This window comes from Anabrus simplex, chromosome 5 (genome assembly GCF_040414725.1).
Source record: "Anabrus simplex isolate iqAnaSimp1 chromosome 5, ASM4041472v1, whole genome shotgun sequence".
Classification (NCBI taxonomy): Eukaryota; Metazoa; Arthropoda; class Insecta; order Orthoptera; family Tettigoniidae; genus Anabrus; species Anabrus simplex.
This window is the reverse complement of record NC_090269.1, coordinates 112,969,693-112,995,661: the sequence shown is the minus strand read 5'-3', so window position 1 is coordinate 112,995,661 and position 25,969 is coordinate 112,969,693. Positions and strand designations below refer to the sequence as shown.

Here is a 25,969-nt window from a genome sequence, read left to right as displayed (position 1 = left end):
ACCATTTTAATCAGCGAAGTCCAAATAATTGAATGAGGCAACATTTGGAAAAAGTCATTTTAATTTTATTTTTTATTTATTTATTTATTTATTTATTTATTTATTTATTTATTTATTTATTTATTTATTTATTTATTTATTTATTTATTTATTTTGTTTCCGACTCCCCTTAATGCTCAACTTCGAGTTAAGAAGAAGAGGCACCATCACTACCTTTACCGCCTCAGCCCTTTGTAAGACGTTGAGGGACTTGGCTTGATACTATAAACTACTATTGCACACATTTGACAGAAGTGACGCATCTGCAATCTAAAATATTCAAAAGTTGTTCTAACACGTCAAGAAACTTAGCTGCCTAATTTCAAATTTATCTGTGGTATTAAAATCCATCACTCGCCTTAGACTGTGGGCATGCAGTTGTGTGTTGCACTAAGCACTGTGAAAGAAACCGAGAGTGAGTTATCGAAAGCGCATGGGGTGGAGTAGCTGACATTTTGTGGAAAAGAAGCAAAATTAAACGAGAATGAACCGGAACTTTTCGCCAACGATTTCGTGCGATGCAGAAAGAACGTCTCTCCACGTACAAGATTTTACTTGCTGACAACCGAAGATCTGAGCATCTGAAATTGCATGTCGTTGGCCAATGTAATTTTATTGAAAATGAAGGCATTATTTCATTTGTAACTAACTGTTAAAAGTAACATTCTTTGATTATTGTTTTATTTTGAGGTCATATTTTCAGGGTTTTAGGTCATATTTTGGTACTTTTAACGGCATAAATGCATGCACATTTCAAGAGATTTTAGGATATAGAAATCCGAGCCCTACTTATGACATTGTTTGAAAAAATTAAAAATTGTATACTATTCCGTGATATACTGGTGAGGCAGCCAGCCCTTCCCAGGGCGTCTCGGCGCACACTTTGGGAAACACTGCTATTTTTTTTTGGCAAGATGGCTGCCGGCCAGGTCTGGTTGTAACAGCGTCTGGATGTTTTCTGTGAGATTCTAGGTTCCTTGATTCGATTCTTGATTTTTCCGTAGGCATCAACGTGCTGAACTAGTTTACTTAGGTACTGGAGGTGATAGGTGAATAATATTGTCACTGACGTCGCATTAAACACGTGTCTTCTCTCCACATACGAGGTGAGTCTGGAAAATAAAGATGCATCACATAAAGACCGAAGGGTAAATATGTAATGCGTTCTGTGGCCACACTGGCTTTCACCGTGATCCTTTCACTTTCTCCTCGGGTTTATCTGGCAGAGGTACATCGAATACTGTTCGAGTGGTGGTGGTGGTGATTATTATTGTTTTAAGAGGAAATATAACTAGGCAACCATCCTCTATAGGGGCTGCCTGACCGAGGCGGCAAAGGCGTGCTCGGTTCGCCCGGAAGGACGTGGGTTCGAATCCCCGTCAGGAAGTCGTAAAATTTAAGAAACGAGATTTCCACTTCCGGAGGTGCACATGGCCCTGAGGTTCACTCAGCCTACACCAAAAATGAGTACCAGGTTAATTCCTGGGCCGGGCGTAGAGCTAACCACTTTACTCCATCAGGTGCCGAGGTTACGGATAGTGGAAGCCTTTTCCTTCCACACCTCCAAGGGCCTTAATGGCCTGTACGGAGATGACTTTGCTTTGCTTTTAACCATCCTCTATATAACATTAATCAGAGAGAAAAATGGAAAGAAACCGACGCTTCGAAAAATGACGGTATAGAAAGGCAAGGGCCACGAAGGGCGTGAAAATGAAAGATTCCCGAGCCCTCGGAGACCTAATAGCGTCGGGGTCGTAAAAGAACAAGAGTTGACCAAGGGAGGTCGTATAGGATAGATGAGAGTGAAGAGCCCGGCACAAATAAGTGGACGCAATGCCAGGACTCAGCTAAGGGACCCGTGGTCGCCAATACACGATCCAAAATTCAGACCCCCATGGGGCTCCTTTTAGTCGCCTCTTACGACAGACAGGGGATACCGTGGTTGTCATTCTACTGCCCCCACCCACAGAGGGTACTGTTGGAGTGACACGTTTTGGAAATGCTGCAGCTATCCAGAATTACCGCCAAATGTGAAGTGTGCTCCATCATGCGGATATTTAATGGCAAAAATTGAGCGCCCAGTGCAAATTCATTGGCAAATTGTTGGCGCTTATGGGAACATTATGAATAGACAGAATGGTGTCAAGAATTCTCTAGAGGTAGGACCGATATTCTTGACGAACACATGAACGGGTAGGCGTTTATGATCTTGGTTTCAAAGACATGCATATCTGTCATTGCCTGAAGAAACACCTTGGCTGACAACGACGATTCGGCGACGACGACGAGTTAAAAGAATATGTCAATACGTGATTGAAGCGAAGAGCCAGGCATCAGACTTCTATGACTCTGGGATTCAGAATAAATAAGTGTTTGGATAATGAGGACAACAAAGTTGGAAGTCAAGTATAGTACCAGTCATTCATCTGCAGTGGTAGTTGTATTAACTAAGCATTATGTGAATGTATATTGGCCTTAGTATATTAACTTTCCAGACACGCCACATACTTACCACAAAGTAAAAGTCAAAGAAGTTTTGAATTTTATTTATACAGTCGTCAATCTTAAGATGTATAAGTATACAATGAATCCAAACATTTCATAATTATAACCACTCATCCTTCCTACATTTTATTACAATACTGATTATATTATTTGAATATTATTACTCTGCGCTATATACAGAATACTATTATCATAATGTCATAAGCTGTGCAATCTAATTACGAATGAGTCTTGATATTAATACACCTATCTGTCATGATAAATGAACCCAAAATGTTGCAAAATTATACCTTTCAAGAAGAAGTGGGCATATTTCTCTCAATATGTAGGTATTTCTTGGATGGAAGTTCTCGTCATCCCGTTTCATGCAGTATAAGATTTTCTTTCAATTAGTCTAATTCATAGAATATAGGGAGGGGATTTCCACTGTGAATCGAAATTACAGACTATATTATCTCCTCAATATAAAAGCTCCATTTCCACTCATTTTCTTGCCGACCGTGGAATGAATTTGATCGTTTTAAAATTAATGCTGCAGCCGACTATGTGGGCTCTTGAGAACCTTCTTAAACAGTGAACCATTTACTATACTATCACCTGTAACCTATCATGTTTGAAAGGACAAGATATGTACAAGAGTGTCACCTGAACATCTGTAGAGTGGGCCTCTTAAAGCCGTTATATCATCAGATCAGGAAATCTTGCTGCTACAAACAGTTCTTATATTCATTCACCACATCTTCAGTAATTTAGTTTTCAAACTGAATTATTTCCTAAATCTTTTTTTTTTTACTGGTTGGTAAACAATTTATTATACTCATCTAAAATAGAGTTCCAAATGATTAAGATAGTCAATAATATCAAATATGCTCAAACGTACTGTCAGCTCAAAGAAAATCGAAGATAAGGACATGAAAGAAATGTATAAATAAAAACTTGCTTGAGCTTATCGCAGGTGTTTCTAGAGTCACTGGAGCCACCCAGGTTTATTTTGTGCTTGCCCGGGGATTTAATGGCGGATGCCCTTCCTGATGCCATGTGATTCCTGAGATGAAAATCTCAACCGGGGATCGGCCAGAATTCGAACCTCAGCCCTCTCGGAGGAGGTGTGGGGGAGGCTAGCATCTAAACCACTGAGCTAATCACGCTCCCCAAGCAAATGCATAAAAGTATTAAGGAAACTTCACTCCAATTGCGGAACAAAACCGTGGCTTATCTAACCCCATTAGTGTCAATGTGATTGTTGCTCAACTTGAAGGTCAGCAGATATGGACTGTCACATAGTTTTGTGACGATATTCTCAGCAGTATTGCTTAATTTTCTCGAGCCACTCATATCAGACGGCCTCTCAGCTGAACGTTGCAATAATGTTCACATTATATATGAACAGCATGTAAAGAAGAACGTTCTTGAAATGATCTGTAGAAATGCAACGTTATATTTAGAGCTTGTTTAAAATTCTTCGTCATCATCATCATCATCATCATCATCATCTGTTTACCCTCCAGGTTCGGTTTTTCCCTCGGACACAGCGAGGGATCCCACCTCTACCGCCTCAAGGGCAGTGTCCTGGAGCTTCAGACTCTTGGTCGGGGATACAACTGGGGAGTATGGCCAGTACCTCGCCCAGGCGGCCTCACCTGCTATGCTGAACAGGGGCCTTGTGGAGGGATGGGAAGATTGGAAGGGATAGGCAAGGAAGAGGGAAGGAAGCGGCCGTGGCCTTAAGTTAGGTACCATCCCGGCATTCGCCTGGAGGAGAAGTGGGAAACCACGGAAAACCACTTCCAGGATGGCTGAGGTGGGAATCGAACCCACCTCTACTCAGTTGACCTCCCGAGGCTGAGTGGACCCCGTTCCAGCCCTCGTACCACTTTTCAAATTTCGTGGCAGAGCCGGGAATCGAACCCGGGCCTCCGGGGGTGGCAGCTAATCACGCTAACCACTACACCACAGAGGCGGACATTAAAATTCTTCGTCACAAATTTAATTTCATGTGCAAGCGATATCCAAACTGTACCTTTACTAAAATGATGTGTAAACACTTTTCTATAATAGGTTAACTGTATGCGAACAGAAATATTTTCATAAAACATCCAATGCACAGTCTCATATAATTTTATCCGTTTTGTAGTTATCTGTGAGTTTTTAGTATAATTCCAAAAGAGAATGAATTGAAATTATTTTGTTGGCATCAAAGCAAGAAAATAACTGTTGTAATTTTACCGTACACGTGAGGAAAATCGTTAAATATTATTATGAGCATGATATCCATCAGTTTAATATTACTTTGTTTATAATATCATGAATAAAATAAATAAATAAATAAATAAATAAATAAATAAATAAATTCATATTTAACAGCCCAATTTGATTATTACTCAACAAATATTCAGGATTTTGATCTGAATACAAATACATCGAAGGGACTTCATATTGCGCAACAATACATTGTATGGGCATTAATAATTGTGTTTAACAAATTAATCTTAAACCCTATATTTTGTAGTATTTGATACAAAGTTTAATATACCGTACCGGTACGTAATACTTCTCTCCCTCATCACCACTATCATATGGAGCTGTTAATAATTATATGACATAATATCTAAACCTGATATTTATGCAATTCTTAGTATTTAACTTGCACAAAAAATATCTCCAAACTTATCCCAGAAGAAGAATACTGAAGCGTATTTTGACTATTAACATTGAAATGTCCACAGCAATGAACGCAGAATATATGATACAACAGTTCCTTATTTTAAGACAAAGTATGGTATTGCTCCAATTGAAATAGTTGGACTATGATTCTTGCATACACAGTACATATATACTTATTCTTTTTTGTAGAAAATTAAAGTTAGACAATGTATTTATAACAGGCGTTAAGGAGAAGTGCGTATTTTTGTACCAAATATGTAAACATTTTGGCATTTACTGTAATCTATAATATCCTTAAATTAATTTCATGTACCGGTATTTAATTCCATTTGCTCTGTTTATTGGTTGTATGTAGAGATATATTCTTCATAATTAACATTTTAAATACTGTAGTAAACGGGACACCCTATTAGTTTTTTTAAGATCTGTATGATGTTACTTTTAAAGGACTGTGATATTTTCTTATTTTTTATTTCTTATTTTTGAAGTAGTAACTGATTAATGTAGAAAATCGTATACTTTTTTTAAGTTGACTCGGTATTCAACCTCTTTCCTTTAATACAAAATTCTTCGTTTTCTCTGCATGCTTTATGTCACAAAAACCAGAATCTATATGATTTTAAGTAAATTTAAATCATGGTGTGATCTTTCTATAAGAAACGGAACATTATAAATCATACTACACACAAATTAATTAATTTGTTTCTACTTAATTACTTTGACAGTATTGTGTCCAACTTACAGACTATATGTAAATATATTGTCTTGAGTAAAAGCAACATTCTATAATACTCTTGGATACATGTTTCTTTAGGCACTTTTGCATTCTCAAAACAGAGGGTTAGTACAAATGAGCTAGATGTTCAAGTTCAGACGTATGTTAAAAACAATTAAGCTTTCGAGTGCCTTAGACATATTCGTAACAGATAAGAATATCATATCCTGTCCTGGACAGGGCCTCCCTTCACTAACTTTGGTCGTGGAATAAAAGATAAAAACACAAAGCAGCTTTTCTTATGAAATGTCATAGTCTTCGTAGTCTGAACTGCGACACGCCGGTACTGGGGGACAGGGTGCTTGTACACATTGCACTTGATGCAAGTAGCACGTCTGGTCCTCAGGACACTGGTGAAGAGAGCAGGGATTATCCTCCTTTGAGCAGGAATCTGCATCTGTAACAACAACATAAATCGTCTTACAAATTTAGAACCACAAAATGACCTTCTTTGTTTCAAGTTAATAATAATAATAATAATAATAATAATAATAATAATAATAATAATAATAATAATAATAATAATAATAATAATAATAGCAAACTGCCTCGGTGGAGCAATCGTAGTGTGTCAGCTTGATTATCTCAAGTTCGCGAGTTCAATCCTGGCTGAGATAGTCTATTTGAAAGGTGATCAAACACTGTTGCTGGTAGATCTCTGGTATACTGGTAAGCAGACCACCTAAATGACACCCCTTCAGAAGGTCTACAACTCGGTAGGTGAGTTCATACCGTTCTTATTATTATACATACATACACAAGCATTCCTTATAGACCGCTAGGACTTTAAACGTTCAGTCTGCAAGCCTCTGTGAATTTACTAAACGCCTCCATAATTCTCTATTTTTAACTAACTCTGTGGCCTTCTTTAATTCCTTACCTCTTACCTTTGTATCATTAGAAACTGAATCTAACCATCATCGTTTTGGTCTCCCTCTGCTTCTCTTACCCTCCTTGACCAAATTCATTATTCTCCTAGGTCCTTGTCTTCACATGATCCCACCACTGAAGACGGTTTAGCGTACCGTTTCATACATCGAGCGCATTCCTTTGTCGGCCTTTATCTTCTCATTTCAAGTACCCTCCTGCCATTGTTCCCATTTGTTTGGACTACTAGTGATCATTCTCGATACTTTCCTTCTAACTTTTAAATAAGATATCCTTAAGTCCATCCAGTTTTCACTCAAGTTAGTCTGCAAACAGACCAGTGTAAATAGTTTCGTCCGAGAGCGGACTTCTTTCTTACATAATACTGTTGATCGCAACTGCGAGCTGAGATTTAATTTCGCTGCACCCTGACTGTCGCATCATCCTGGTATAAGATACATCCTAAATACTAGAAATCACCTACCTATTCTAGTTTTGTATTTCCAACATTACATTAAATTATGATATCGCCGATTCACGATTGAGAAAGCCTAAAGAGCTAGCAGAGTTTAATAATAATATTACTAAAGGACCCCGCAACATTCGTTATAAATAGGTCAGATAACTCGCCTTGATACGCCTGTCCTAGTCATATTGTTTTTCCTGCCATTTTCAACGGTTTTATGAACATTTAATGCGGCAGTTTGTAGTCAGAGTTCATCCATTCCGACGTCATCATATCGTCTGTTTGGTAAACATCTCACCATACATTCACTCTATTATCCTGCAGTTCTTGATGTAAAGCTTCGTATTGTGTCGTGGAGCCGGACAACTCGCGTCCTCATCCTGAGGTGGTGCAGCTCTTTTCAGGCACACCCCCAATGGAGGTGAGCTGCTTGTACCATTTCAACCACATACCAGCTCTCCTGCCGTATCGGGAATCGAACCCGGGCCTCCGAGGATGGCACTAACCGTTACGCTACGGAGGCGGACTACTATATGCTGCAGCTTGAGGTAACTACGACAACACAGCATACTTCGTAGTTACTGCTTTCACCACTCAAATGTCAGACTCCACCTCCCGTGGGCCCAACTATACTTTCCTTGTTTCTTTTTGTTTGTTTGTTTGTTTGTTTGTTTGTTTGTTTTTTTGTTTTGTTTTTTACCCGGTGTTAGAATCCTGCCTACAAAAGAGTATTATTAATGGATTTAGAGAGCATATTATTGTGGTAGCACAAAATAGGAAGTTTCAAAAAGAATTCGGCATGGGACGCCTCTCTAAACACTACTCATGCGAAAGGAGATACGTAGAGAGAGAGAGAGCGCGCGCGCGTGCGCGCGCGCGTGCGAAAGAAGAGGCTACTAAAAGGTGCCCTAGGGGCTCTTAACTTTGGAGGGTGGGTTGGCGACCATGGGGTCCTCAGCTGAGTCCTGGCATTGCTTCCACTTACTTGTGCCAGGCTCCTCACGTTCATCTATCCTATCCGACCTCCCTTGGTCAACTCTTGTTCTTTTTCGACCCCGATGGTATTAGAGTACTCGAGGCGTAGGGAGTCTTTTATTTTCACGCCCTTCATGACCCTTGTCTTTCTTTGGCCGATGCCTTCATTTACGAAGTGTCGGATCATTTCCATTGTTTCTCTCTGATTAGTGTCCAATTGTACTTCCTCTTAAAACAACAATCACCACCACCATCCCTCCAAGAAAGAGACGGTGGATCAAAGGAAGGGGAGCGGTTTGAAAGAAAGGAAATTTAAGGAACTATTTAGATCCGACAAACCTAATCTATCTGGATCAGAGGAGAACAAAATTAGTCAAGGAAATGGCACAACTGAAATAGAAATGTCGATATCGGTGAAGCGTCATCTGGCGTCCCATGGTTCCTCTGCATGGTTCTTTTTTTTTTTTTTGCGTCGCACCGACACAGATAGGTCTAATAATAATGTTATTTGCTTTACGTCCCACTAACTACTTTTTAAGGTCTTCGGAGACGCCGAGGTGCCGAAATTTAGTCCCGCAGGAGTTCTTTAACGTGCCAGTAAATCTACCGACACGGGGCTGTCGTATTTGAGCACCTTCAAATACCACCGGACTGAGCCAGGATCGAACCTGCCAAGTTGGAGTTAGAAGGCCAGCGCCTTAACCGTCTGAGCCACTCAGCCCGGCACAGATAGGTCTTATGGCGACGATGGGATAGGAAAGGTCTGGGAGTGAGAAGGAAGCGGCCGTGGCCTTTATTGAATCGATTATTTCAGAAACCAGTTAAGCACCAAGTCTGTCATTTTTTGGGAAAATGAAAAAAAACTGTCTAGCAACAGACAAAATGTTATGGTAGGGGATTTAATATTTTAGCTTGAAAGTATTATACTATTTAATACTTTCTATCTAAGGAAAACTATTTTGTGCTTATTAACTTTTCTGTAAAAAAATCCGAAACATTTTCCACTTAACTGGTTTCTGAAATAAACGAGTGTTGCAAACATATTTTTGTGCGATAATTCTTGAATTTCGAAAGGATTTTGTCATAAACTCCATATTTGTAGAAACAGAAAATATTTGAATAGGTTTAGACTACAAATATAATTATTAAAAGGATGAAATCAGCAATGCCTGATTATTATGACAGGAGGTGATTAATCCTCATAAACGAACTTCACACCATATTCTGTCCCTGTAGTAGGCCATTGTAAAATTATGTCCTAAAACTGTTCATATCCTATCATGTAAGGTTTTAAGGCATTTAGGTCACGTATCTTCTTGATATTGATGGGCACATAAAACAAACAATAACAAAGAATAATGTAGGGCTCAGACCAGGTATTTCCTTTCCTGAGTAAGAAAGATAACCTCCTTTTATCCTGGCATTTCGAATAATATTACGCGTGTGGGTTTGTGTGTCTACCACTCCTCATTTCCTTTTTGATACAGGTTCGTCTTCTGAACATTCAGACATATCACTTCTATTATAAAAACACTGCACTAAACAAAAGAAACACTTTTTCAATCAGTTGTTGACAAAACTACGAACATGCAATTCCAGAAACACAACAATGACAATATAAACAGCTGAACAGCTAGCTGTTCTGGATTCAGAACAGCAGCGCCAACCGGCAAGCTGCTGCACATCACAAAATGTACCAGCAGTTTACTGCAGAAACCAGCCAAGTGATGTCACTTAACTGGTTTCTGAACTAAATACGAAATTCAGGGTAATGCCAGATCATTATAGGAGGACATTTCTTGACTGGTTTCAACACCAAAATATGCGTATACCCTCCTAGTAACATATTCTGCAATTAACTCATTTTTTTCATTTTTTGGCACTTGACTGCTTTCTGAAATAATCGATTCAATTAAGATGCAGCACCAGCATTTGCCTGGTGTGAAAATGGGAAACCACGGAAAACCATCTTCAAGACCGCCGACAGTGGGATTCGAACCCACTATCTCCCACATGCAAGCTCACAGCCGCGCGCCCCTAACCGCACGGCCAACTCACCCGGTCCTCTGCATGTACCATAATTTGTGCGTCCCTGATGGGGCTGGTTCAAGACTGTTCTAAGCGACTATAACTTCAAATATATGTCTGAGAATTCTACTTTCTTGCAAACAAATGGATGACCTTACGTTAAACTAAAAGAAGTGACACCGAACGAAAGCTTAAAGCATGCTCCTTATGACAGACAGAATCATGCGGTGTTTGTATTCTAACTTCCGTCAAAGAGATGTTTTGTTGTGGCATTAGACTTGTAGTACCATGGTTCACATTTCAAAGTGAACTATCTATCTGCGTTGAGTCCTATAGGGTGTAGCATCAACTCAGAAAAGCTGAAGGATCCCAAACTTGTACAAAAATTCGAGGGATTGAAATAAACATTATCATCATCATCTGTTTACCCTCCAGGTTCGGTTTTTCCCTCGGACTCAGCGAGGGATCCCACCTCTACCACCTCAAGAGCAGTGTCCTGGAGCTTCAGACTCTTGGTCGTGGGATACAACTGGGGAAAATGACCAGTACCTCGCCCAGGCGGCCTCACTTGCTATGCTGAACAGGGGCCTTGTGGAGGGATGGGAAGATTGGATGGGATAGGCAAGGAAGAGGGAAGGAAGCGGCCGTGGCCTTAAGTTAGGTACCATCCCGGCATTCGCCTGGAGGAGAAGTGGGAAACCACGGAAAACCACTTCGAGGATGGCTGAGGTGGGAATCGAACCCACCTCTACTCAGTTGACCTCCCGAGGCTGAGTGGACCCCGTTCGAGCCCTCGTACCACTTTTCAAATTTCGTGGCAGAGCCGGGAATCGAACCCGGACCTCCGGGGGTGGCAGCTAATCACGCTAACCACTACACCACAGAGGCGGACGAAATAAACATTATAAAGAATTAAATTACTAGTGGAAGGTAATGAACACGCTACGTAACCAGTGACACAAGAAAATTTACTTTACTGTCATTACAGACATAATTCAGTAATGCTATTGACTGCTTCACTTTTGTTTTGAGTGATCAGAAATCACTTGCATTAATTCTTTGCATTGGTAGAAGTACAATATCAAAACATGTCTCTTACAATAACGGTATATACGGGTATTTTAATACACATTACATTCTCAGAAGAGTTACATAAATGTTGTATTACCATCACCATCGTCATCATCATTTCCCATTATCCAGCTGTAACAGGGTAGGGGCAAATATGGTTCCCCTTCGCTTCCTTCGGTCCTCCAGCAGTGTGTCCCAGTCCAGGTTTCTTTCTGTAATACTGCGTTGGATTGTGTCCTTCCATCTCAATCGTGGTCATCCGCGGCCACTCCTTCCTTGCATTTGCTCCCCCTGTGGGTGGGGGCGGTAGAATAACACCCACGGTATCCCCTGCCTGTCGTAAGAGTCGACTAAAAGGGGCCTCAAGGGCTCTGAACTTTGGAGCGTGGGCTGGCGACCACGGGGCCCTCAGCTGAGTCCTGGCATTGCTTCCACTTACTTGTGCCAGGCTCCTCACTTTCATCTATCCTATCCGACCTCTCTTGGTCAACTCTTGTTCTTTTCCGACCCCGACGCTATTAGGTTTGCGAGGTCTAGGGAGCCTTTCATTTTCACGCCCTTCGTGGCCCTTGTCTTTCTCTGGCCGATATCTTCATTCTTCCAAGTGTCGGACCCCTTCCATTTTTCCCTGTGATTAGTGTTATATAGAGGATGGTTGCCTAGTTGTACTTCCTCTTAAAACAATAATCACCACCACCACCACCACCACCACCTTGCATTTGCATTTCCATCACATTTTTTGGCATTCTTTTATCACTCATTCGCTTTATGTGCCCAAACCAGCTTAGCGTTTTGAGTGTGAAATACTGAAGTTCAAGACTGTTCTAAGCGACTATAACTTCAAATGTTTGTCTGAGAATTCTACTTCCTTGCAAACAAACTTAAACGTTATTTTATGCATTTTTAGCAAGTTACTTTACAAATTCTGGTGCATGAAAACTGCAAATAAATCTTTCTTCTACTGCGAGAGCCCTGCAGTGGACTTAATGTGTGCCAAAGTTTTCTCAGTTCGTCTCGAAATCATGTTATAATACATTATTATTAATATTATCATCATCATTATTATTACTGGCGTCTGGCCTCCGGAGAGGTCTAGTGTAGGTCTTTCAACATGACGCCCAATGGCGACATGCGCGTCTGAGAGGATGGAGCTCTGACTAGGATGAGATCTAATGTTGCAGACAGCACAAATACCCAGTCCACGAGCCAGAGGAAATAACGCACGGAAGCTAAAATCCTCGACCGGACAGGGAATCGAATCCGGGAACCCTTGGACCAAAGGCCAGGATGCTAACCAGTTAGCAATGTCCCTAAGTTTCTTTGGTGTACGGCTATCCCAATGTCATGAGGAATATTTGCTACTGAAACAAAGAGAATCATGTTATTAATCTTACGCCCCGCTAAGATGCCGGAAATTTTGTCCGACTGGAACCCTTTTACGTGACAGAAAATCTGCCGACACGAGATTGTTGTATTTGAACACTTTCAACTTAATCGAGATCGAACCCAGCGCTATATCGTCCGAACTACTCAGCCTGGCATTGAAATAAAGAAGAATGATAAGGAATTAATTAAATTTTATCAGCTTTCAAACATATAACTTCTAATGGATTGATGTTCTAGTGTGGCATTGCCTGAAACAAACCCTTAAGAATAAAACATATCAAATATTGTACGCTATTTTTCCATTTTTTTGTTTGTTTACTATTTGCTTAACGTCGCACCGATGCAGATGGTTTTATGGGTTTGATGGGATAGGAAAGAGATTGACGTGGAAAGGAAGTAACAGCGGCCTTAACGAAGGTCCTCGCCTGGTATGAAAATGGGAGACCACGGAAAACCATATTCAGGGTTGCCGACAGAGGGGTTCGAACTCACTATCACCCGAATGCAAGTTGATAGCTACGTGACCCAAACCGCACGGGCACTTCCCCAGCCTTATGTACAGCTAAGCGTAGCGATTACCTTCAAGGAACACCAAAATAAATTTTAGAAACTTAGTAGTTTTGTTCATTTTTTCCCCACTTTGACACCCTGGAATAAGTTGGAATGTAATTCCCCACTTTGACACCCTGGAATAAGTTGGAATGTAATTCCCCACTTTGACACCCTGGAATAAGTTGGAATGTAATTCCCAACTTTAAAACTCTGAATTTAAATTGAAATGAAGTACCCACAACGGCCGGTACTTCATGTAAACTGCATTGAGAAAACCGGAAAATTGGAATGAATGAATAAAACTATTTCCTCAACTTTGCCCTTCATTCAAAGACAAAACACTGCCACTTCATAATCATACGAATCTTCAGTGATTCACAAGCTACTGTACCGTACCCAGGGGTAAATACCCTCTAGGACGATGCCTCCATTCCTGTATGAACATCCGACTAACTCAGGGTTGGGCAGAGTGTGGGTTGGTTGTCGATTGGGTCAGGATAAAAGTCGAAGTTCAACACTAAAATAGCAATCAATGACAGGAAATGGAGGTATAACACGAATGAGAAACAATCATAGGGGGTAAGATGGATTTATTAACAAATATCCCCGATCAAATCACACGAAAATAATTGAATAAAAAAAAATAATAACTTATAAAAAATGAACCCAAAGTAATAAAATAAATCGAAATCAGAAACGTTAAATGAGTGATAATACAAATTTGACATTAAAAGAAAAACAAGTTCAATAAAGAACATATATAAAAATCAAGACTGAGTATCTTCTCATAGTCCAATGTTTATGTTTTATGGCAACAAGTGTATGCCAACACTGCCATGTGGTGTTTCGGTATGGAGTTTCACACTATCGCATCCCAACGATACGGTTTCAAAATTAAGTTACTCCCGAGAATCATCAATCTATTTCCGTAAAATCAAAGTTACATTATATAAAAAATTACGACGGAAAGAAAAATAATTAAGACGCACTGGACGCTATGTAAGAAATGCAAAATACTAGGGGCAAATCCTACACTATATTTACAATAATTCAAATCATCAAATTAAACATATATATACATCGGATATCGAGTAAAGTCTTAAATGCTACACTGCTTCTAATGTGAATCCCGGTTCACTACAAAAGATCTAGACAGAACTAGATGAACCAACAATACATCAGCACTCGGGCTGTTCCCTTAAAAAAACAACGAGACAAGGTATACAATCACAAAATAATAAGGTAAAAGCATCCTGTAAGAGAAAAACATATAAATAATCCTTGATGTCATGAAGAAAGCAATGGGCAACATTGCCTCCTTCTGCTGCGTTTGAACGCTCAACAGCGCGGTCATCCGTCATGTACTTCCGGGTAGATTACGAGCTGTAAAGAAATATTGAACTCCACTACGCTAAAGATTGGATTTTGTCTCCCGTGGCCGCCGCAAGGAAATACTGTCTCTTTCACACATGCCGATAACACAGGCCAGAACTCAACTTACCATAAGATAACGCCCATCATCAACTACACGGAAACTCCCGTATATTAATTTCTTCTTAGCATGCTTGGGCCATTTAACAACATCAGACTCAATAGTCTGGAATTAACACTGTCCATTCTGATCACAATATACTCAGAAGACGCTAAGCAGGCACACACACATCTGCATAATTTCTCTCTATCTTGTCAAGCATACAATCGGCCTGCACCAATACATTATAATTAAGCATGCAATTATTATCTCATCATTCCTCATGAATCCTACTGGCCTTTCCACATAACGAGACGCTGTTCAAGTCCTTGGCAGACCATCAGGCAAACAGAATCCAACTTAACTTCAAAGATCTTAATTTAACAACGGCGTTCTGCAGCTCCTTCTGGCAGCTTCTATAAAACCATGCATCATGCAAAATAGCTATACCTGTCTCTCTGAATAAACGAAATAAAATGAATTGATACGTGTTTGACGTAATATAGAAATGAACCTGTCGATCTAGCCCTTCTAGTCTATATTTAAGGAAAACTCGGAATATCCTACTCTAAGTACTATATTTACAACAATGACTGATCCTATCAATCCCTCATTTTCCCAAACACCTAATCATAAAGCAAAATGAAAATAAAATAAACATGCATTAATCTCGTATCCGAATCTACCATAGTGACAAAATTAAACAAATACATGCCGCCAGGCTTACTTTAAATGAAACTGAAAATTCTATCTACACTGCCCTAGTACCTTAACATAACTTACATATCATGCCATATATAATACGTGCATCTTACTTTATGATGACTCTCGGGATACCAGGATAGCAGCTTACATCCCCACTAATTTTAGGATCTACACCATGATAATCACATCCTTAACATGTGGGAATGCGCTTCCTTCCTCTGCAGGTGCATCCATCATCTTGCTGGAAAACAATTCACTGGAACACAGAAGACTATAGTTGATAATCTCTTCGCTGCTTAATGCTGCGAGCCGAAATACCCTTTCTTTTACCAGATCAGCTAACACACTGATTCACATATATATAACACACTTCACTAAAAGGGTAAAATTACAGTTTTAAAAGCAGCCCACGGTTCGGTACGGAAGTTCCACGCGAATACGCGCCCGTCGCGAAATAGTGAAACACTGGCACGTTTCCACAACACTTGTTACTCAGCGGTCACTACACCGTCTTTATCGATTAAAAGTAAACTCTGTCAAAGCACAGTAAATATTACGACTGCACAATTTGAAGCATCAATGAGAACCAGTTACTATTTCTGGAATAACGCCACGTTAATTACAACCACCAGACACAGAGTTGGTACATCCGCACTGTTCAAACTTCCTACAGAGTGCCGAATTAGTACAACCGTACTGCTCAAATTTCAACTACAGAGTGACGCTCTCCAGAGCTTGAGTTACTGAGGAAGCTTCGGTGACGCTAATAATGTTGGGGTTCCCGGGTATCTGAACCAACCACCAATCAGAGAGTTCGTCATGTATGATGATACAATACTTATTGTGATATATTTGTAAAACACAGCTCAAACATTAGCAAATCTCTTCCACCAATTTCTATAATACATTTCCAAATATATCTAACTTCAGAAACTGTGGAAAACCGATTGTCTACAGAAACTGACTTTATCCACAGAGCATGTTGGTCATCCTGGAATTAATATTTAGCGCGGTGTAGCCTCCAGGTTTGCCAAATCCTTAAGTTCCCATTGGCTGAAGAATATTGCTTGGTCAGCATGTAATACACGTGTCGATCCTTGCCAGCGCGTGGGTAAGCTTACTTTCTCACGGTCATACGAAAATATGAAGCAACATCCAGCGACTTACAGTCTTGCTCAACATCCGGTATTAACTATCTTGGGATACGATACTTTAACATATTGGACTGTAACCTTTATAAATAAATTTCACATATTTGGTCAAATAATATTCCAATTACTATTATGGGCCGGCAGGATACGGCTCATCCTCCTCTTACCAGGGGAAAAAAATGAATATGGAATATTTTTTTTTTCTTAATGTATTATTTTACTATTTATTATCATCTGGATATATGCAATCTCTTTCCTTTAGTACTATTTGCCATCTCGCAAATTTGTATTCTCTTCCCACAGTCTATCATTATCTTGGCGGATGTTGTAGTAGATGTCAAGTAACGCATGAAAACGTCTCTGCACACCACCACACTCTTCACAATCTTCTTCTTCTGAATAATTGTCTCTTTCCATCTGCGCGAAGTTGACATTCTCCGTGTCTTCTTCCGGGTCATCTGCATCCACCATCACAGGTTCATCATTCGGGTTTTCTTCTTCTTCTCCATCATCTTCACTCTCATCTTCTGCCATCTCTCCTTCTTCTTCTTCTTCTTCTGGGATGTCGTCTATTCTAATTTGACCTCTGGGATAATAAAGCTTAAGGTTTGAGGCATTGAAAACCTTCTCCGTAGATCCGTCTAAGCTACAAACTTTGTAGGAATTATTTCCATATACCTGAGTTACTTTATATGGACCTATATACAATTCAGCAAACTTCTGACAGAAGCGCGCTGACACATCTGAGCTCTGAGGACGTTTTACCAATACAAGTTCATCAACCCGCAGTTGTCTATGAAATCGTCTGTTCCTGCTTCTGCGTAGCCTCTTGTCTGCCTGAGCCTTTAATTTTTCTGCAGTCTCTCGTATGCATAATTCTGCAGACGGCCTTGGGTCATTTGGACATTGAATTTTCTCGTACCATGGACGCTGTGGGTATTCGTTGAGATGAATAATACTGGGAATCTGTCCGGTACTTTCATGCTTGGTAGAATTAATGCTTTCCATGATAATTGGAACTACATCTGGCCATTTCCAATGCTCTCTTGGTATGAAGATCCGACAGTACTTTGCTATCTCTCTCATAACACGTTCGCTCGGGTTAGACTCCGGATGTCTCACTGAACTCAACACATGTCTTATCTCCATCCTATCGAGCTCCCTCTTGAAAGCAGGCGAGGTGAACTGTGGACCGTGATCACTTAGTATGCTTTCTGGCTTACCCATTCTCGGAATGATCTTATTTTTAATCTGATGTAGTGCGGATTTCGTGTTGGCCTTTTGTACAGGACACAAAGTTACATACTTAGAAAATACATCCATGCATACTAGAATATATTTCACACCACGACGTCCTGCAGGTAACGCTCCAAAATAGTCAATTGCGAACAGTTTCCTGGGCATTGTGGGCAATACAGCTCTTGGTTGCTGTCTTAGTAGGAAAGTGTTAGGTTTGATACGCTGACATGTGTCACAGGTTCGCAAGACTTGTTGAATCATGCGCCTCATTCTTGGCCAAATAAATGTTTCCTGTAACGTAGCTGTAACTTTCTCAATACCCGCGTGTCCAGTGGTATGATGCCCTAACCATATCAAGTCCATCTGGAACACTGGTGGAACAACAATACGAAATTTAGTATGTTCTTCGTCAATAAATTTATGCAAAAGGTTATTAAAGTAGTGATATTGGGATGCCTTCTTTTGTGCCTCGATGAAACCTGGGGTGCCGGGTTCGAGTTCCTTATTAAAATAATCAATCAGTAATTTGGTTGGTCCATAATTTTTCTGCTCTTGGCCTAAACTTGGTAACTTGTCCAAAATGTTTTGGTCCTCTTCGCCCAACATTGCCAAATTTACAGTAGCCTCAACTTCATCCGGGTTTCGACTGAGTGCGTCTGCCACGGTATTCAACTTGCCTGGGCAGTGTTCTAGTGTCAGATCGAACTGTTGTACAAATAACGACCATCTGTACACCCTGTCGCTACCTACATTGGATTTTAGGATAAAAGTTAATGCCTTATGGTCCGTTCTAATGATGATCGGAAATCCATAAATATACTTCTTCCACTGACCTAGGGCAACTACGATAGACAGCATTTCTAGTTCCGTTGTAGTCCACTTTAACTCATGGTTACGTAACTTCCTGCTCGTGAATGCCAAATAAGTGATCCTGGGTTCGTTCTCTGGATTTTCCTGATACAGAACCGCTCCTATGCCCACATTTGAAGCGTCTGTTTGAATTATGAAAGGACGGTCATATGCAGGATAGCCTAGCTTCACTGCCTTCGCCAGCATCTCTTTGGTCTTTCTAAAAGCCACATCTTGATCCTCTCCCCATTTCCATCTGTTGTTCACCTTCAAAAGCTCCTGTAATGGCGCTACAGTGTCTGTATATGATTTACAGTGGTCCGAAAAAAATTGACAAAGTCCTAAAAACTGCCTGATATGCTTAATTTTAGTAGGTTTAGGAAAATTTTGTATTGCTGATATCTTCGCCGGATTAGGCTTGATTCCTTTTCCATCGATGACATGGCCCAAAAATAAGGTACTCCTGCTACAAAAATGAGATTTCTCCAGATTTACCTTGAAATTGCAGCGATTAAGATCTGCCAAAAGTCGGTCAATTTTGTCCAAATGTTCCTCGATTGTTTTCGAACAGAAAATTATGTCATCGATGTAGATGATAGTAAATGATTTTATGTCTGGACTTAAATTGCCTTCCAATGCACGGATAAGAACGGAACTTGAGTTTTTTTACCCAAAGGGCAAACGTAAGAAGTGATAAGTCTGGTTGTTAAACATGAAACCAGTTAGCATACTAGATTCTGGATGTAATTCAATGTGATGAAATGATGAAGTTAAATCAACGGTGCCGAAGTACTCCATGCCTCCGAACCTCTTTAAAATGTCCTTAATTGCTGGTGCCTGCGTATACTCGGGGACTAGGCGCTTATTAACCTCTCGTGCGTCCAAACATACCCTCACAGAACCATTTGCTTTTGGAACAGCCAAGATCGGACTCAAAAATGGTGTGGGCGATTTGGTAATGACTCCATTCTTCTCCATATCATCTACCAATTCCTTCACCTGAGGGAATATCTTCTCGGGAATGGGATATGGTCTCTGTTTAAATGGCTCCCAGTTGTTCACAATAATTTTGTACTTGTAGTTAGGTATTTTTCCTGGTTTTGATCCGAATACATTCTTATGTTGTTCTAAAATTTCTTTCATTTTCCCACGGGCTTCTTCGTTCACTGGTGCTTCTGCTAACTTCTCTGGTAACAATTTTGAAAATTTTTCATCCTCCTCGGCTTCTAAGTTTAACGTCATGGCTTCAAAATATTCTGCGAGCTCATTACAATTTTCTACAAAATTTACTGGAAACTCAAAAGGTTCTTCTTTTCCCTCAGTTACAGTTGCTGTCCAAATTCTTTCATCTCCAACATTCTCTTCAACCTGGTCTAATCTCAACTCTTCACTAGAATTTCGTGTTCGGAAAATAATGTTATTGTTTCCCATGTCTATCAAGGCATTGTATTCTCCAAGAAAATCTGCACCAAGAATTAAATTAAATTCCATCTTTGGTAGAATTACGCAGGGATGTGACATAGTTAAATTTCCAATTTGAATATCCAAAAGAGCCTGCTCCTTACACACAGCTGTCTTGTCCGGTACAATTCCCCTGACTTTCAATTTTGATATAGGAATAGTGAGTACCTTCATGCGTGATTTCAATTCACTAATTAATGCCTGAGATACCACACTAATCGACGCTCCAGTGTCCACCAAAGTTTTTACTCGTAAATGACCAACTCTAGTATATATTACGGGTAAGCGCTTTACCGAATGATAATTTTGTGATACTTCCTCTTCCAATAAATCCTCGGGTCTTACAATCCAACTGTCTACAGAGACTACGGTCCAACCATTATTGTTCCCATTGGTCAAATCCAGGCTATCTTCTTCATCATCTATTGTGCTTTTTTTTTTGTTGTCCGTCCCTCGACTCTCATAATTAGGAGCATTGGGATTCAACCTGTTTTCCTGTTGCCTTACACGGTATTCCCTGTACGCAACACTTTCAGCTCCGTGACATTCTTCGTTACCATTAGCTTGTATGGCTCCTCTCCACCGGTCTTCCTCCTGCCTTTTTCCTCTCAACTCTTCAACGTATTGTCTTGATTCTTCTCTTCTTTGGTCACGGTTCTCCTGGTAATTGCCTCTTCCTCCTCTAGGGTTTCGCTCCTTCTCGTCCCAACGATAATATGGTCTTCTGGGTCCACCATAGTTTCTATACTTATATCTATAGGTCCTCCCATTATTTCCATTTGGATAGCTATATCCTCGCTGATTTAGGCTGTTACCTTGATAATTATTTCTTCGAAACTGGTCTCTTCTATCTCTCCGCTGCCAGTTACCATCCTGATGTACAGCACTCCTGTTGGTTTGCTCATGTGTCGCTGTTTGAGTCCCTAAGTTTTGATAATCATTTCTCTTCCTTACTTTCGGTGGATTACTTCCTTCTTCCACCCCTACCGTATGGATAGCCTCTACATGCCTCAACCTTGGCTGGTTTTGACTAGATGTTAAGTCTAACTGTCTTAAAGTCAATTCTGCCTCTGCTGCAGTTTTGGCATTAGCTGCAATTAACGTCCTCTGCACTTCAAGAGGTAGTTGCCGAGAGATTGCCGCTATAATTTCGCTCTCGCTTGGGGGCATGTCTAAATCACGAAATTTTAGCATCTGAGAAATGAAAAAAGGAGAATACTTCGTTGGCGTAGTAGCCGGATATCTACGTGAATACAATTCCATCCTCAGTGATTGCTGCGTAGATACGTCCCAGAACTTTTTAAGAAATGCCTCCTTAAACTCCTCATATGTAGTAAATGTATAACGGAAAGCATTCGCCCATTCAGCCACGGTTTCGCCTAGAAATCTTTCTACTGTCCTTAATTTACGCTCTGGTGGTACCTTGTAATCTGCTAAAAAGTCATCCATTTCACGCAAGAAAGCTTTAGGTGTTCTCTCATCATTCCCTGTAAACTTCCGTGGTTTTTCTTCATTGCTCCTCATAATATTGTAAATAGGAACATTATGTGTTTCATTCGGAGTTGAACAGTGGACCTCCTGACGCGGTAACTGTAAAAGATCGCTCAGCGCAACGTTATCGCTAACTTGACTGGGTGCCTTCTCTATAATGGTTTGTTGCACTGTACATTTTAATTTACTAAGTTCTTTATCCGTTCGTAAATCCAACAATTCTAACTTATCCTTCATGTAGGCGATTTCCTTCTCAACAACCTCTATCTTCACTTGATTTTTCTGTGAAACCTCTGTCCACGTCTCCAGACTCGAACCAAGTACCTGTAGATCTTCCTTGTTCCTTTCCCGATCAGCCATTATCATGTCTTTGACTTCCTTGCCTGTCTCCGCGATGTCCTCCTTCATTTCCAATCGAATCTGAGTTTCTATTTCCTTCATTCTTTCCTCAGTCTCCATTTGTTTCATCTTAAGTTTCAAATTAATTTTGTCTTCAGTATTCTGCTGAGCTTCAGTAATTTGTTTACTGATGTCCACGGTGAACTCTTCCAACCTCGTCTCCGTGTCAATCCGTAACTTGTCAATCGCGCCTCGCTGGAGTGTAATCTCTGCTGTGGCTTCTTCTACTGTATGCGATAAGTCTCCCAGCCGCTTATCTGTGCTAGTCATGTGTTCTGTAACCCGATCGGCGATTTCCTCAACAGAATCTCTGATCTTTTCAATTTGCGTCTGTGTTTTAAATTCTACTGTATCTAGCTGTTTCTCTAATTTTCCCATGCCTTCTAAACAGCATGTACGAACGAAGTCAATTTTCCCCTGTAACTCATTAGTCGCCACCTTAAGTTGCTCCTCAGTTTTCTCCGCCGCCTGTGTTAATTGTTCCTCAGTCCTATCTGCAGCTTGTTTAAATTGCTCGTCAGTCCTATCTGCAGCTTGTTTAAATTGTTCGTCAGTCCTATCTGCAGCTTGTTTAAATTGTTCGTCCGTCCTATCTGCAGCTTGTTTAAATTGCTCCTCCAACTTACTCGAAAGTTCATTCATACGCTCCTGATCCCTTCTGTCCATCTCCGCCAACAACTCCTCTATCGTCATCGCCATACCAAATACGTATTTGAGAAAACGCAGGGATGCTCGCCACTACCTAGTATCCTATACCGTATCTTGTGTACTCCATACGAAAACCATTTATTTTACTGAAAAGCTTCTATGATTTACGTTAATCAAATATCAAGAAAACATGGCCTCAAAATTCGCCATATAGAAGCTTACTATGATTTGGGATATTTATCTTCTACCGCGCATAACAAACAAACGCGTTATCATAACTTTAAAAAGAAGTTACAAGTATCGTAGCCCCAAATTCTTTAAATCCAAACATTAATAATTTTCCTGTCTTTTGGGCTCTAATCTAAGTACTAGACAACAGTACTGGACCATATTTACGATAAATACCTCCGACTCCAGACTAATATTCCAGCATAGGTTTACCAGTCCTGAATCATCAGCATTCATTGCAAATATCATCACTCTTTTCTTAAGACTGAGGCGCTCTTAAGTTCCTAGCCTTACTCTAAATCAAATAAAATTATCATTACTGGCAATTGAAATTTGATCTGCACACAAATTCCAGGCTATGTCAAGATCAACACATGTCTGAAGGACACGTCATCGACCACTTTACCTCATTAGAGAAATCTTTTTATAGTTCTCTGACTCAAATAGAGTTCCTTTACTACTACGACACGCCTTATTTATCGGCTATGTTCCTCATTCTTCCTAACATAATTTAAATCAAACTTTTTGCCGATGTTCCTAACGTACTGCATTTAGATTTTACTCTGTTTTCTAAACACACGATTTCCGATGAAATCTTGCCCTTTCATGTCCGCCTACTATCATTCGTAGTACTGAACATGGGACTCTAGACTCAAGTTGTCTGAACGTTAGGTTGCCAGATTCCTAAGTTGCGCCTATGGTTCGAAATTACCTATCTACCTTTCTTAAATTTAATCATTATCTGGATACCAATTATTGGTCTCTTCCAGCTTTCGAACCATAATCCTAATCCTATCTAGCCTTCGGAATAGCTTGTCAAATCACATTCACTCTCGCAAATCTTAATTTGACCTGCCCAAGTTTGTAAGAACAACCTAGACATCTTTGGGTAACACAAAAATACTCCCAGCGGGATACGAACATACTCCAAAGTGTCTATTTGCCCTTAGTTGCGGCGCCAAATATATATGTACCGTACCCAGGGGTAAATACCCTCTAGGACGATGCCTCCATTCCTGTATGAACATCCGACTAACTCAGGGTTGGGCAGAGTGTGGGTTGGTTGTCGATTGGGTCAGGATAAAAGTCGAAGTTCAACACTAAAATAGCAATCAATGACAGGAAATGGAGGTATAACACGAATGAGAAACAATCATAGGGGGTAAGATGGATTTATTAACAAATATCCCCGATCAAATCACACGAAAATAATTGAATAAAAAAAATAATAACTTATAAAAAATGAACCCAAAGTAATAAAATAAATCGAAATCAGAAACGTTAAATGAGTGATAATACAAATTTGACATTAAAAGAAAAACAAGTTCAATAAAGAACATATATAAAAATCAAGACTGAGTATCTTCTCATAGTCCAATGTTTATGTTTTATGGCAACAAGTGTATGCCAACACTGCCATGTGGTGTTTCGGTATGGAGTTTCACACTATCGCATCCCAACGATACGGTTTCAAAATTAAGTTACTCCCGAGAATCATCAATCTATTTCCGTAAAATCAAAGTTACATTATATAAAAAATTACGACGGAAAGAAAAATAATTAAGACGCACTGGACGCTATGTAAGAAATGCAAAATACTAGGGGCAAATCCTACACTATATTTACAATAATTCAAATCATCAAATTAAACATATATATACATCGGATATCGAGTAAAGTCTTAAATGCTACACTGCTTCTAATGTGAATCCCGGTTCACTACAAAAGATCTAGACAGAACTAGATGAACCAACAATACATCAGCACTCGGGCTGTTCCCTTAAAAAAAACAACGAGACAAGGTATACAATCACAAAATAATAAGGTAAAAGCATCCTGTAAGAGAAAAACATATAAATAATCCTTGATGTCATGAAGAAAGCAATGGGCAACATTGCCTCCTTCTGCTGCGTTTGAACGCTCAACAGCGCGGTCATCCGTCATGTACTTCCGGGTAGATTACGAGCTGTAAAGAAATATTGAACTCCACTACGCTAAAGATTGGATTTTGTCTCCCGTGGCCGCCGCAAGGAAATACTGTCTCTTTCACACATGCCGATAACACAGGCCAGAACTCAACTTACCATAAGATAACGCCCATCATCAACTACACGGAAACTCCCGTATATTAATTTCTTCTTAGCATGCTTGGGCCATTTAACAACATCAGACTCAATAGTCTGGAATTAACACTGTCCATTCTGATCACAATATACTCAGAAGACGCTAAGCAGGCACACACACATCTGCATAATTTCTCTCTATCTTGTCAAGCATACAATCGGCCTGCACCAATACATTATAATTAAGCATGCAATTATTATCTCATCATTCCTCATGAATCCTACTGGCCTTTCCACATAACGAGACGCTGTTCAAGTCCTTGGCAGACCATCAGGCAAACAGAATCCAACTTAACTTCAAAGATCTTAATTTAACAACGGCGTTCTGCAGCTCCTTCTGGCAGCTTCTATAAAACCATGCATCATGCAAAATAGCTATACCTGTCTCTCTGAATAAACGAAATAAAATGAATTGATACGTGTTTGACGTAATATAGAAATGAACCTGTCGATCTAGCCCTTCTAGTCTATATTTAAGGAAAACTCGGAATATCCTACTCTAAGTACTATATTTACAACAATGACTGATCCTATCAATCCCTCATTTTCCCAAACACCTAATCATAAAGCAAAATGAAAATAAAATAAACATGCATTAATCTCGTATCCGAATCTACCATAGTGACAAAATTAAACAAATACATGCCGTCAGGCTTACTTTAAATGAAACTGAAAATTCTATCTACACTGCCCTAGTACCTTAACATAACTTACATATCATGCCATATATAATACGTGCATCTTACTTTATGATGACTCTCGGGATACCAGGATAGCAGCTTACATCCCCACTAATTTTAGGATCTACACCATGATAATCACATCCTTAACATGTGGGAATGCGCTTCCTTCCTCTGCAGGTGCATCCATCATCTT

At 39.9% G+C, this 25,969-nt stretch overlaps 1 protein-coding gene across 1 annotated transcript in view; it reads right to left on the bottom strand.

The window, feature by feature from the left end:
* Positions 1 to 4,852: 4,852 nt before the first annotated feature.
* The window catches only part of LOC136874385 (uncharacterized), a 79,706-nt gene continuing 58,589 nt past the window's right edge, over positions 4,853 to 25,969 (bottom strand). Inside the window, exon 5 of the mRNA XM_068227781.1 lies at positions 4,853 to 6,380. Coding sequence (XP_068083882.1) covers positions 6,223 to 6,380 — 158 coding nt within the window. The 3' untranslated portion in view covers positions 4,853 to 6,222. The remainder of the gene's footprint in view (positions 6,381 to 25,969) is intronic.